This window comes from Furipterus horrens, unplaced genomic scaffold, assembly GCF_987537825.1.
Source record: "Furipterus horrens unplaced genomic scaffold, mFurHor1.1.pri manual_scaffold_7, whole genome shotgun sequence".
Taxonomy (NCBI): Eukaryota; Metazoa; Chordata; class Mammalia; order Chiroptera; family Furipteridae; genus Furipterus; species Furipterus horrens.
In genome coordinates, this window is record NW_028327177.1 from 103,129,309 (window position 1) to 103,144,604 (window position 15,296).

The 15,296-nt window shown below is 46.0% G+C and overlaps 1 protein-coding gene across 1 annotated transcript in view; it reads left to right on the plus strand.

The window, feature by feature from the left end:
- Window positions 1-15,296, plus strand: part of IRAK2 (interleukin 1 receptor associated kinase 2) — a 58,338-nt gene that overhangs the window by 13,782 nt on the left and 29,260 nt on the right. Inside the window, exon 3 of the mRNA XM_090284160.1 lies at window positions 14,281-14,427. Coding sequence (XP_090140286.1) covers window positions 14,281-14,427 — 147 coding nt within the window. The remainder of the gene's footprint in view (window positions 1-14,280; window positions 14,428-15,296) is intronic.

Below are 15,296 nucleotides of genomic sequence, written 5' to 3' on the forward strand. Positions count from 1 at the left end.
CCTGGTTCTCTAACTTCTGGCTGCCTTGGTGAGGGAGAGGTTGGGGGAGGGGATAGGCACTGGGGGCCCTGTTCATTATTTTCTGTGACCTCATCTGAAGTGGAGGGCTACACAGCTTTCACAGCCCACTTCCTGCTGGTGTCAGTTTGGGAGCCTGAGGGGAGCTTTTGTCTTACCAGGCCTGTGGTTTCTTTGCCAATACACTTCTCATAAAAAACCAGAAGCTTCTTGTCTTTTGGCTTCTAATTAGTTCAGACTCAGTGTAGACACAGCTTAGCTCTTAACCCTGGAATGTTTGATCTTTCACTTAGTGGCCTGTGCACGGGGCCTGCCTGCCTCTCCTCCTAATTTAAGGTGCTTACCGGGAGCCTTCCTTAAGGCCACCTGAAACAATAACTTGGATGGGCAGGAAGCCTCTTAATGTGACTTTGGGCTCCCTGTGTCCTTCAGAGAACCTCTTGAGAGGGTCATGGGTGGAACTGAGGAAGCTGAATGGTGATGAGAAAGCTTAGGGCCATGGCCTGATCTCCTGCTGAGGCTGTCTCTTCAGAGCCCCTAACATGGGGGTCCTTGGTCAACTTGGATTGTCAGCTGCAGGCTGAGAGTCTTCCTTTTCAACTCTGCTCGTACATGGTCTTGGTCTGCTGGAGTTCATCTCTCTCTTATTGGAGGTTCCTGAAAAAGAAGCTGCGTACACCAGCATTCAGAACATTTTCAATTCTTTCCTTAGTTACAGGTGCCCTCAGCACATGGACTACTTTCCGAGTGTCCCAGCTGAGGAAGGTCTTACCAACCTTTTGCTTTGCTTCAAGAAGAGTAACCAGCTTTCCAGCCTGCAATGTCTGGATCCTTGCTGCTTGGAGCTCCACTCCTGGGTACTAGATCCTGTATTAGTTATTTTATTGGTTTGGCTGTGATAAGAAAGGCCATTAACAGCAGCTTGAACTAAAAGAGGATTCTTTCGATTAGTAGTGTGTACGTTGGCAATTCAAGGCTGATATGGTGGATTCACAGTGTCAAGGATCCAGGCTATTTTTCTATTATCCTGCTGTCCTTAACATGTGGCTTCCACCTTGTAGTATGAGTTACTTGCTCCTGCTTTTATTGCCATTTCTGCATTCCAGCCAGCAGGAAGGGGAGGAGGCACTTTCCTTCCCTTTTAAGGGTAAAACCTGGAAGATGCACTTATCACTTCATTAGATTCTGTTGGCTAGAAATTAATCACAAGACCATAATTAACTACAGAAGAAAGAGTCCAGGAAGTGGAGTTTTTAGCCAGGCAGCCATATGTTGAGGTGAAATTCCTAAATGTAGGAGAAAGGGGAATGGATATTCTCTACCACATTGGTACTATCTCTAAATACTGTGCTTATATTATTCTTTTTCATATTTGTCAATTTAAATATTATTCAAGTCCTGGCTGGTGTGGATCAGTGGATTGAGTGCCAGCTTGGGAACTGAAAGGTCACCAGTTCAATTCCCAGTCAGGGCACATGCCTGGGTTGCGGGCCAGGCGGTCCCTGACTGGGGCATGTGAGAGGCAACCGATCAATGCATCTCTCACACATTGATGTTTCTCTCCCTCTCTTTCTCCCTCCCTTTCTCTGTCTAAAAATGAATAAATAAAATCGTTAAAAAAATATTATTCAATAACTTCCTAGAAGAGGATTTGGCTTATATACTCTTCTCTCTCTTCCTCCCAATACATTATATCACAATTTTTAGTTCCTCTATACATTGCTTTTGCAACTTTTGATGCATCTGATGGGGAAAGCATGTGTATAAAGGGCATCTGCAGGGCAAGTCAGAGTCTAGAGTAGCATTTACCAAACCATGTGCCTTATAATAGTCTCCAGCAAGATACCTCCTGCAAGCAAAGGTTCATGAATAACTAAACTCAGAAAATTTTGTACGCTTTATCCATGCCCTCTACCTTTGGAGATTCACAATGGACACCAGTATATTAAAGCTCTAATAAGTCCTGTAGCAAAGAGACTTCTTTGAGCATGTGTTTTCCATTTATACTTGACCATGGTTCCATTTATACTTGACCATGGGTCCCCTTTTTCATTTGACACTTATTAATATTCCAGTGGAACTAACACACTGTGGAAATCACTGCTTGAGTGAAATGGTGACCATGGTGAAATTGCTGGGCAGCTCTGGGGAGCCGAGTCTGGGGGGTTAGGGACAGCATTTATATGGTCAGGTCAGCCCTGGCTGGGTAGGTCATTTGGTTAGAGCATCATGCCACTACGCCAAGGTTGTGGGTTCGATCCCTGGTCAGGGCACACACAGGAATCAACCAATGAATGCATAAATAAGTGGAACAATAAATCGATGTTTCTCTCTCTGTTTCTCTCTCTCTCTCTCTCTCTCTCTCTCTCTCTCTCTCTCTCTTTAAAACAAAATAGAACAAAACTATGGTCAGGCCAGCATTCAGCATTAGAAGAGTCTGACCCCAGGGGCTAGGGCCAACCATCACTCTGGGGTTTAAAGCACAGGAGTCCTAATACTAAGGGGAACTTTTTTAGATTACCAGACTTAGAAGGGGCATGTGAGGCAGGCTTGAGAGCCTATGTGCCATCATCTTGGGGGCTTACAAGCCAGAATCAAGGGGGAGGCCAGAGTGTCAATGCTGTGGCTTCTAGCTGAAGACGGTGTTTCTGCCATCACTGCTGAGCTCAGGAGCTAGTTAAATGCCACCAAAAGCAGACCTAGGAGCTGAACCTGTTGATGGTTGGGGTCAGATCACTGTAGCTTTGAGGATGGAGGCTAGAAACCATGTGTGGCTCACCTGCGAGGTGGAACTCTCCCTTGTTCCTCCCCATGGGCAGTTCGATACACAGAGCTGGACAGAAGATGCAATAATGAGCTAAAGAAATATTTGTCAAGGCACTGGGAACACAGCAATGAAAATACAAGGTCCCAGACCTCAAGGAGCTTGAGTCCAGTGGGGATGGTGACATGGAGACACATAGCCAACCACAGTCAGAGTGCTCAAAGGAGAAGTGTAGGTAGAGTGGGCAGATAGGTAGGAGGGGGCAAGAGGGGAAGATTTGATCTCATCAGGGGAAACTTCCCTGGGGAAGTGAAACTGAAGCCTCCGTTTGAAGGATAAGTGGGTCCACTGAAGTGAGGGACCACACAGGTATTTCTAGGCAAAGGTGACAGCATGTACAAAGGCCTGGTGGTGGGAAGGGGAGATGTTTGAGGACCCAAAGAGAGGCCATGGAGGCCTCCCTGAGCCAGAGGACAATGGGAATGTGAGAGGGCAGGGTCAAGCCACCCAGGGTTGCACAGGCTGTGGTCAAGTTTGCTTTCACCAAGAGCCAGGGGAAGATTTTGGAGGGCTTGGGCGTGGGGAATGTCCCACTGTCCTGGCTGCTGTGCAGATAGCAGTTGAGTAGAAGAGCATGGAGCTTCTTGAATCTGAAGGGATCTGGGAAGTGACGAAGTTTTATCTTCTCATCTGCTGCTTTCCTTCTGGGAGTCTGAAGTTTCTCAATTTCTGTGGTGTCTCTTCTTGGTTGTGCAACCTTGAGTTTCCAGCTTTTGGTTTGGCATCTCATCCAAAGTCATTTCCTTCGTAGAGCTGAGCTTTATTGGGTGGGGAATTTTTGGCTCTGCCTAATGTGAAACAGAGGAGAATGAACTCTTTCTAACTGGACGAGGCTGAGCTGTTGGAAGGGCCAGACAGGGCTCATGTGTTTGCTCTCTCAGAAGCTTTCCCAGCATCCACCCCTTTCCAACCACAGGGGAACACTAAAACATGCATAGGAATCAGACCCTAGGGCTACTGGGGACTTGCCACTGGAGGTTGCGCTGTGTTGGGCCAAGACCCCCAAGTCAGGAGTCAGCGTATCTGAGTTCTAGTCATAACTTGGATTTAGCACTTACTATGTGCCAGGCAAGCCTCTTATCTCACAAATATCATTATCCCCATTTAATAGATGAGAAAACTGAGGCTCAGAGATTGAGTAATATGCCCAAAGCCACATAGCTAGTAAGTAATGGGCTGGATGGGAGCTCAGGTTCACTTGACCTTTTTTTGTTTTTAAAGATTTTATTTATTTACTTTAAGAGAGGGGAAGGGAGGGAGAAAGAGAGGGAGAGATACATCAATCGATCGGTTGCCTCTCACATGCCCCCAACTGGTGACCTGGCCAGCAACCCAAGCATGTGCCCTGATCGGGAATTGAACCAGTGACCTTTCAGTTTGCAGGCTGGCATTCAATCCACTGAGCCATGCCAGCCAGGGAGGTTCACTTGACCTTAACCCCTACTGGGGTAGGTTACTAGATAATGTCGAGTCTCTCTTTCCCCCTCTTAAAAATAAGTATAGACTTTGCCCTTTCTACTTTTTTTTGTAAACTGGGGAGCTTCAAAACATAAGAGATGGTGAGTTTTTTCTTAAGTTATTGCTGTGTGGCCCAGGACAGACAGGTCCCCTGGCTTTCCTTCCACATGTTAGTTATTCCACTGGAAAAAAGGCTTAATCACCATGTGTTTCTTGGGGGTAGTGTGAGAATGAACAGAGGGGTATGTGCAGTACATCTGAACCTGTTCCCCAGTGTTTCTGAGAGGAAGGGTAAGAGCTGGAGGGAAAGGAACAGTCATTTCCCAAACTCCTGCTGTGTGCTAAGCTGTTGTCACTAGGCTCTTCTGGGTTACAAGTGTTTAGACACATATTGAGATTAATCAGGATAGACTAGGTTATGTTGCAGTCACAGATAAATAAACCCTAAAATCTCAGTTGTTCAAAGTCTAGTGATGCCTTGTGCATCCTTGTGGCTATGTCATCTGGGACACATGGCTTCTAGGGTCACTGTGGCAGGGGAAGAGAGGGATGGAAGAGGCTCACTAGCTCTTAATTCCTTTGTTGAGAAGTGGCTATAGCATTTCCACTTAAAATCCATTGGCTAGAACCAATCAACATAGCCCCAGTCTAATGGCAACAGAGGCTGGGGTACAAGAGGGAGCAAATGACTATTTTGCAAGCACTGTCTCAGTTATAGGTTACCTCAGTTCAAGGGAGTTTATGATAAGGTTCTACCTAACCATGACCTACAAGGTCTCACATGGTCTAACCCTTCCCAGCTCGTTCACCTTGTATGTGCCACTTTCTCTCCCATTCATTAGACTTAGCCACTAGGGTCATCTTTCATATGAGGAAGTACAACAGAGAGAGAGAGAGACAGTGAGTGAGAGCGAGCAAGAGAGAGAGAGAGAGAGAGAGAGAGAGAGACAGCGAGAGAGAGAGACAGCGAGCGAGAGAGAAAGAGAGAGAGCAATTAGGAAAACAGGTCATGCCCTCAGCTTTGTCTAATTTTGTGTCTAGTTTGAATTGGGAATTTTGAGTGGGGTGAGTGTCTGTCTGTGTGTGGTGGGGAGGTGCTTTGGATGCCCAGGAGGGTTTAGCCCAGGGATTAGGGAAGGAAAAGAAAGGGCTAGAAAGCTATGTGTGGCAAGCCAGCACCAGGATTCTTTAGTTATGGCTGAATCACTCATTTGCTTGAGAAGGGATCTGTTTCAGCCACCCGAATTAGCTGAAGAATAAAAACAAGTGTATAAATATTACATCATTGTTTAACTTGAGGTCTGTGAAGGACGGGGGATTTCCAGAGTGTGCTCACAGAGGAAAGACCTTATCAGCAGCTAGAGTCCCCTCTGCTCATGTGGGTGCTGCCTGGATTTGCCACTGTGTTAAATGTTCCTGGGCAGCCGGGGAGGAGACCCCCAGACCCCTCTGCCAAGGGCCCACCGTGCATAAGCTTCTCAACCAAAGGAAGCAGGGCATAAATAACAAAATATAAGTAAGATAATTATTCTAGTTATAAAGTAGAGAGATCAATCGGACCTTTTCCCCAGAGCTTTTACTAACAGCTTGTGGTGGTTGAGCACTTCCTTATTTCCTCCTCATGACAACTCTCTGGGGTTGGGGGTGCAGTTTCTAGGCTCATTTGTCAGATGAGACTTAGAAAGGTTACCTTGCAGCGAGCCTGACTGTGGCCTTCGTAAGCGGGTAGGTGCAGCTGGAGTGCTGTGAGTCCTTCGGGCTGTGTGGTGTCAGTGACTAATGCTCCTTAGAGACTGTGGGGTATCCTGAATGTACAAGGCGAGAGGAAAAGAAGTCAGGCCTGTCACCTTCTGTGAACCTTGAAGGAGGGGGCACAGAGAACTGCTTCTGCTCCCCTACCTCTGTCCTCCTGGCACCTGAAACAACCCTCATTATCTAGGGGACTTTCAGAAATGTCCAGACTCTGATTTACTTGGTCTGAGAAGCGACATGTGAACCCCTTAGCACCCACAGCAACTGAAGCTGTTACTTCAATTACTGGCATCCTTTCCCTGTCTCTGGGGTTCCCGGCAGGGAGAAGGACCCCTGGCTGCCTGTCCTCCTGTGTGTGACAAGGCTGGCCGCCAATGGCACAGGTGGGCAGAAGCAGGTCCCCCCTCTCCTTTAGCTGGCTATGTATTATGTTGCCCTGTGGCCACCGTGCCTTTCAAGACCATGCCACTGCCTACCAAGAGTCACAGTTTTCCCTTAGAGGGTTTAAAACATTGGAAATGTTGAAAGTAGTCTTCTCCCCAAATGCTTCCTTCAGAGACCCTAACTTGGGGATCAGTGGTCCTTTTTCTATGCCATTCAGGCAAGGAGGAAGGACAGAGGATGACCAGTTTGTGCCCTGGCCTTGGGCTAGCTGCTTTACATATCTAGTTATACTGAGTCCTGGGATAATTATATTTTTATAGTCCTATATTTTATAATTGTTCTGACCCCACAGAAAACACAAATGGCCCTGGCTGGTGTGACTCAGTGGACTGAGCACCAGCTTGCAGACTGAAAGGTTTCCGGTTCGATTCCCAGTCAGGGCCACATGCCTGGATTGTAGGCCAGATCTCTAGTTGGGGGCATGTGAGAAGCAACTGATTGATGTATCTCTCACGCATTGATGTCTCTCTCTCTCTCTCTCTCTCTCTTACTCTCTCTCTAAAAATAAATAAAATATTTTAAAAAAAGAAAACACAAATGAAGCTCAGAGGATTAAGAAATTTGCTCTTGGACACAGGAATTTTAGAGGCTGGATCTGGAAACAGAAGCTTTCCACACTTGCTCTCTGTTCTTTCTTTCTTGTTTTTTTAAAGATTTTATTTATTTATTTTTAGAGAGAGGGGAAGGGAGGGAGAAGAGAGAGGGAGAAACATCAATCGATTGCCTCTCACACACCCCCAACCAGGGACTCAGCCCACAATCCAGGCATGTGCCCTGATGAGGAATTGAATCAGTGATTCCTCCCTGACTCCCGGTTCGTGGGATGATGCCCAACCACTGAGCCACACCAGCCAGGGCTTGGTTCTATTTTTTTTTAATCACAATTTTTATGTTTGGATTTCACGATCCTGCAGATCAACTTTGTGTGGAATTTTTTTGAGACTATAATCCCAGCGGGAAAAGAATGTTGTCCTGGAAGCCTGAGGCTGCTTCTACACATTGCAGTAATGATATAATCAGCATGGCCTTCGCAGACTGAAAACTCAAGAGTGAGATTTGAAGCTCATCACCACCCTTTCTCATGAACACTGGCCTCTTCTGCTCCGTTCTGCCCTCGATGTTCTGTTTTTATTTCCATGGCACTCTGGTGCACCAATCTGCTAGAGTGGGTGTTGTATCTGCTTATCTATCAGAGATCAGGTTTCCAGGCACAAAAGACAGCCACACTTTGTCCCTCTGCTGGTTTGGATGGTGGGAAAAGAGGCAAGGAAAGGCCTGCTCTGTACCTTCCAATTCATATCAGGTGTCAGCAATTCAGGAGTAGGAATGAAGGTGTATAAACATAGTATTTATTGTCTGTACCTAAAAGACATCTGAAAACCCACGGCATACTGAGACAGGGGTTTCACAGGAAACTAAAACATCTCATCACATTGTCAATTCAGGCCTGATGTGGGGCTTTTGTCAGCTGAGCTCTGTGGGTGTGGCCCTCGAAGTTTGACTAGCCTGAAAGGTGCTGACAGGCTCAGCCACAGGCTGCAGCCCCTGCCAGTGTCACAGGGCACTTTCCCTTCCATGTGCGTCCCTCCACTCCCACATACGTGCCTGTGACCCACTGTGCCAGCTGTAGGCCACTGCACATCACTGAGAAAGAACAAGAAGAGCAAAGAGAAAAACTGGTCGCCTTTGGATGAAAATATAAGGTGGAAGCCATAGAGGTCAGCCATAAATGGGTTGGCAGTTTCAGTGTTCCTGCCAAATAAGTTTTTTTTTACATGCTGGAACCTGGATTAAACTTTTTTTTAAATTATTTTATTGATTATGCTATTACAGTTGTACCAATTTTTCCCCTTTTGCCCTAGCATCCTCCACTCCCTCAGGCCATTGTTCATGTTCAGCTGGGCCTCTGACAAGGGGACCGTGCCTCTTTTTCTGGGGGCACAGGCAGTCAGGGGCACAGGAAGCCAGTGCAGCTGGGAGCAGCTCCTGCTGTGTGGCCTGGCTCTGTAGGAAATGGCAGTCTGGGTTCCCTTCAGCAGCAGGCCCAGCCAGCCCAGGAAGGGGAGCTGGGGCCCAGCTGTGGCTGATCTCGCAAGAGGAGCCACCTCTGCTTTTTTGCCTCATACACAGATGCCATGAGGATGCCATGAATGTGGCCCTTTGAGGAACATGGGATCCTACCCTAGGCAGTTTGTGGAGGGAGAGTGCTGGGAAAGAGGCCATCTCCTAAGCCAGGGGTGGGGGCAGGGAAGATAAGGACACTGTGTGGCATGGGGTGGCCCCTTCCTCCTTGGGCAGGGGCACAGTGTCCATGTCTGTACACACCCCGGGAACAGGCAGCTCATGAATCAGCATTCACTGCTGGTGATGGTTCGCTGCTGCACTTTGTGTCAGGGTCTGTGCTCTCCCGTGCCCGTGGAAGGCGGCGGTACCTAAGACAGAGACATGTGAGTCCATGAGTCCTGCCTGCAGGGCGCTCATTGGTGAAGAACCAGTTTTGAGGCTCCCAGTTTCTCAGCCAACAGGGCTTCCGTCTGATCGAAGTTGGAGAGAGGGCAGTGGGGTCCATGGATGCCCCTCTGAGGTGCCTGAGGACCTCAGGTGGGGAAAATGAAGTGGGTGCTCTCCAGGGGCCGTGCCATGGGGCATGCACCCTGCCCTCAGCCTGCCTCTTCACCTTGGTTCTGGGAGGGGACCCCACCTTCCTGCCCCTATGCCCCTTTCTTGTATTTTCTCCCTTTGGTGGCTCTCCTCACCTCCTTGCATCTCAGCTTCCTTCCTTGCTAAATACCAAGGACATGTTAGACACTTGCTGGCAAAAACCAGAAGTGAGTTAGACCTGAATTTAGTGATCACCTGCTAACTGATCTGGGCCAGATGGATTTTTCAGGGCAAACGGTTTTTGGCTACCCTAGTTCAGAGGACTCTGTTCTAGTCATTAATTTAGTTAGCTTGCTTACTGATTTTTTTTCCTTAAGAAACAATTTTCTGTGCAGCAAATTAATGATCATTGTTGAAAAAAACTATAATGTGAATAAACTGAAAAACAGCCACTCCAAAAAACCCACAATATAAATTTATTGAAAATTGCACCACCTGGAAATAATCACTGTCAACATTTTGTGATTGTTCTCAGGCTCCTTTTCTCTCCATGTATAGATGTCTTCCATACTTTTACACATATTTTATAAAAGAACTGGTAACATATATATCCTTTTTTGGTCACTCAGCAATATATTCACACCTTTACATGTCAATGGATGTATATTTCTTTTTAAAATCTTATTTATTACTTATTTTTAGAGCGAGGAGAAGGGAGGGAGAAAGAGAGGGAGAGAAACATCAGTGTGTGAGAGACACATTGATCGGTTGTCCCTCATACGTCTCCAGCTGGGGACCTGGCCCGCAACCCAGGCATGTGCCCTGACTAGGAATCGAACCAGCGACCTTTACGGTTCGCAGTCCAGCACTCAATCCACTGAGTCACACCAGCCAGGGCCACATAATATCTTTAAGTGTGGGAAAAACACACAAGTTAAAAAACTTAGGAGAGTAAGCCCAGCTGCCAGGCATGTCGGTTTTCTGTCGCGGCACCTGCAGTCGTTGTGCTAGAGTAGAGCTGCTGCCTCTGGAGCGAGGAGAAACTGCTCCAGAAAAGGACAGGCTTCCCAGACTCCACACAGGGGTCTGGCATGTTGGTAGTGACTGAAGATTGAGACTCAGCCACCCTCTAACTTTCAACCATGACCATCACCACCAACCACCATTTCTTGAGCACTTGTTCTGTTCTTGGAGACTGTTCTAGACATTGAGGGGGATTCAAAAGAGACAAAGGCACAGTCCTACCCCTCAAGCAGCTTGTAATTCAATTTTGGAGCTGACACCTACTCAAATGTTGTAGCGTAAGAACAGTAACAAGCATTATTTCACTAGAATGGATATGAGGAAGAAAGCTCAGGTGTTTGTGTCAAACCCTCTGATGGTTTTGCTCATGACAGAATCAGATATGGAAATGACAACAAAGCCTTTGATATTCAATTAAAAGAAGATACTCTGAGAGGAGTTGTTAATAACGAACAGACGGATTTGTCGTTCAAGCTGGATGGAGTTCTCCATGGTGCCTCCCAAGACTTCTTTTAGGAGACAGTTGCAAAGGATTGATTTCTCTGGCCCTCCATGGCTATCATGTTAATTTAGTTTATTGTTTTACTTAGGAAGCTGTGGAACCCCTCATGGAGAAAAAGGTGCAAGTATTATGGTGAATAAAGTAAAATATAACCTCATTTACTAAAATAAATGTTTTAAAAATGAGCAATCAAAATTGTAGAGACAGAAAGTAGGAGGGTTGGCCCTGGCTGGTGTGGCTCAGTGGATTGAGCGCTGACCTCTGAACTGAAAGGTTGCTGGTTTGATTCCCAGTCAGGGTGTCTAGATTGTGGGTCGGGTCCCCAGTTGGGCCTGCGAGAGGCAACCAGTTGATGTATCTGTTGTGCATCGATGTTTCTTTCCCTTTCTTTCTTCTCTTTCTCTATAAATGGATAAATAAATAAATCTTTAAAAAAAGAAAACAAAGGAAAGCAGGAGGGTCAGAAGGAAGAGAAGGTGATAGGATGAAAGAAGCAGATATGGGGTGATGCAGGCAGAGCCAAGGATTGTTAGCAGCCTCTAGAGGCTAGAAAAGACAAGGGATGGGTTCTCCTCTAGAGTCTCCCAAGTGAACTAGCCCTGTCGACACCTTGATTTTTTAAAAAAGAGAAGAAAGTAGGAGGGTGGGTGCACTCTCCTTTCCAAGAGAGCGCCCATGCCTTTCTTCCCTCTCAGGTGGGCATATCCTAACTCTAAGGGTCCTAATGACACTTGCAACCAGGGGAGCAATGGGCAGTGGCAGCTGGTCCCAGGCTAACTCCCTGAACTTGTCTCCAAGGCCCCCTTTCCTCTGACTCTCCAGTGAGCTAGCCGCTGCCGTGCGTTGGCTCACTTCTTGTCCATAGCATTTCAAGAGAGCCAAAGCAGCCCCACCTAGTCTCTTCCTATTGCTTCTTCTACCCTAGGCCCCTCCTTGTTTCATTGTTTCCAGCTTAATCAACATGCTCTAAAAACAAACAAACAAACAAAAAAACAAACAAACCCTGGCCGGTGTTGTTCATTGGATTGAACGCTGGCCTGCGAATTGAAAGGTTGACAGTTCAGTTCCTGGTCAGGGCACATGCGAGAGGCAACCAGTTGATGTTTTTGTCGCACATTGATGTTTCTGCCCCTCTCTTTCTCCCTTCCTTTCCCTCCCTCTAAAAATAAATGAATATAAAATCTTGGAAAAAATATAGGGTGGTGGTTGCCAGAGGCTGAGGGAGGGGAATGGGGAGTTAGTGTTTGATGGGGACAGAATTTCAGTTTGGGAAGATGAACAAAGCTCTGGAGGTGGATGATAGTTATGGTTCCCGATAATGTGAATGTACTTAATGTCATTGAACTAAATACTTAAAAATGGTTACAATGTTAAATTTGTATTATGTATATTCTACCATAATTAAAAAAAATATATAAAACTAAAAAAGTGTAAACAGTTCAGAGTTCTATTAAATGAAAATGAAGGCTCCTACCCTACTCTTTATACTCAGTATGTGGGCTGTTGAAGAGCTAACCAGTATTTTAAAAATAGAACAACAGTGCCCTGGCCGGGTGGCTTGGTTGGTTGGAGTGTCATCCTGTACACCAAAAGATTTCAGGTTAGATCCCTGGTCGGAACATATGAGAGGCAACCAATCAAAAAAAGAGAGAAAGAGAACACCATGATCAATAATGAAGTTCCTGTGTTTTGAGCTAAGCCATTGACATGCAGTGTCTTCTCTTAGTCCTTGTGAAAGTCCCCCAAAATAAACACAGCTGGGAAGTGATGGAACTGGTTGGTTTCCATTTCAGGGCCTGACCTCTAAACAGCTAAGTCTGCTACTTCTTTTATAAGATAATTTTATTGAAAAAAATAATGTATCAGTGACAGTAAAGGAAAAGTCACTCCTTGTTCCCCATTCAACCTTCTTGTTATTTCTCTGCATTCCTCTAGACTTTTTTCACAGGCTCCCACCATTTTCCTGCTTTACAACTGCAGAGGGGAGTGGGGCCGGGTGATGATGATGACCTTGGTGTTTGAGTAGTTCTGTCCTAACCAGATGGGAAGGAACAGTGGAACCAACCCTGGGTTTGAATCTTATCAGCTGTTTGATGTAGGGAGAAATCATTTTGCCTCTGGGAACCTCAATGTGCTAAAAAAAAATGCAGATAATTGTTAACCACCAAAGATCATCCTGGAAGTCAAATAAATCTGCTTGGTGCCATTCAAGTGCATTACCATTCATTTAGGCATTATTACTATCGTTCTTGGCTCCATGGTAGAGATCAATTTTGTTTAGAGAGAGAGAGTTGACCTGTTGGAATGCACGCTACTGGGGACTCAAAGGCTGAAGGAGGTTTGTCCTATCCCCACCTGATGACGCATGTGTGAGAGTTAGCAAGTTGAAGCCTTCCCTGGGACTTTAGTGCCCCCATTTTTGTGGTTCTCAAATATGGTCTACCCCCAAACGACCAGAGAGTGAAGAGCCTTGAATGCAGGGCTGCATCATTCGGATTTGATCTGGGAGGCAATAGGGTTAGGCGAAGAGTGTGTTCTTCATCCGGATGATGGGGTCATAAAGGCTTTAAGCAGGAAAGTGAGGAGGCCAGATCTGTATTTTAAAAAGATGCAGCCTAGGAGGGATCCGAAGGCCTCCAAGCTGGAGGCAGCAGCCAATGGGGAGAGATTGCACAGCGCTGGAGGAGGCGCTTTCCACTGAGTGGAAGCAAGTATGGACACACCCTCACAGTACCTTGGGGTTCCCCAGATCGGTGCAAAGGGGAAGTGATTGCTCTCCAGAAGGCAGGTGACCTCCACCCAGGCTCCTTTGGCCAGACTTGTCTGTCCAGGCTGTGTGATCTTGGGGAAACCACTTAACTTGCTCAGGCCTTGGTTTCCTCATCTCTAATGGGGACAAAATGCAAAATCCTTGTGAGGATTTGATGTATGCAAAGCGGGGCCTGGGTGAGGCACAATTTTTACTCAGTTGACGTAGCTGCTATTTTCAGGTCCCCATCTATAAAACAGGGAAGGATGCATATGTTTCCACTGCTTGTAGAAAGGGAAGCTGTAGGGCTAACCAGAACTTTTATATTTAGGGTCTTGACTAGGGACTTAGCAGGATGGATATCTTTATTTTTTACATTATTTTTTATTGTATTTTTTCATTACCATTTATTCCCCCATATACTCTTCCACCTCCACCCACCCCCCTCAACCCTGTAATCACCACATTGTTGCCATGTCCATGAAGGATAGATATCTTTAACTCCCCCACATGTTCAGGGAAATATATGGTTTATAGAGCCCTTTCATGTCTGTGTTCTTATATCCTCCTCCCAACAGTCTGTGAGGTAGGCGAACAGATATTATCATGATCTCTATTTTATAGGCGAGAAAACGGGCTCTGAGAAGGGAAGTGACTTGTCTAAGGTCACACAGCTAGTAGGGTCAGAAGGCAGGTGTTCTGACTCAGAATGTCAGAGCTGGTCCGATCATAGGAGATCGTCATGTCCAACCACTACATTTTACAGACAGAGAGGACGAGGCTCAAGGAGGGAAAGAACTCACTCGGCATTTTGTGAATTCGAGGCAGAGCTGGGACTAGACCAGCCTCTGCATGTCTGTTCCACTTCACTGAAAGATCATAACTTTCTTCTATTGCACCTTGTTCCAGGGAAACCAGTTCCTGAAATCAAGTCTTCTGTCCCAGATTTCCCAGGTGCTGTGAAGCCAGAAAGGCCGTGGGCAGCTTCTGTAAGAAACAGCGAGGGTGAACAGCAAAAGGGGCAGCCTGTGAGGCCAGCTGCCTTTCCGGGCCCAGGTATTTTTAATTAAATTTAATTTTTTTATTTAAAGAAAATTTATTTAAGAAGTAATTTATCTATAAGGATATTCAGTTCAGTATATAATACCAAAAATTAGAAACAACAGTGGGGATGATAAAATTAATGACAAAAGGTCATTACAATACTGTACTACTGTTAACATACATAATACTGTTAACCATATTTTAAACGCAACAATACCGTTAACAATGATTTGGGTATGTATCCATACATGGAAACATACTTACGATATAGTAAATGAAAAAAGTCAAATAATAAAAGAATACATACCATTTTTAACAATTTTTATAGAAAGAAAGAAATAACTCAGTAAATGAGGGCTTTTTGTGTGCCAGACACTGTTCTAAGCACCTCAAAGATGTTGACTTATTTAATCTTCGTTAGCTGTGTGTTAGGTGTTGCGATTATCTCCATTTCACAGATGAGAAAACTGAAGCCCCCAGCTCCGGCTGGCCCTGCATGCTGGCTAGGACCTAGTGATGTCTCTGCCTGCTCCCCACAGGCCCATGGCCTGTCCGGGGCCTGGCCCTCACAGCCATGCAGTGGAGTGTTACTTGCCTTGCCACCTGTCTCCTCTTTGCCAGTCACAGATCTTTTGCATTGTTCTATGGCACCTGAAGCACCAAGAGGGAAAAGGATTTGCTCAAGGTCACATGAGTAGGAAGAAGCATCCGAGTAGTGTCGTTTGAACACTTATGTCCCTACCCTCTGCACACACCACTACCCCAAAGCCTATCAGACCACTTCAGCTTTTTCTCCATTCTCTTGTACCTCGGAAAAGGCTCAGGGACATTTTGCCAAATCATGAAAGGACTCAGACAGCAATGACTTCCCCAAGGGGAAT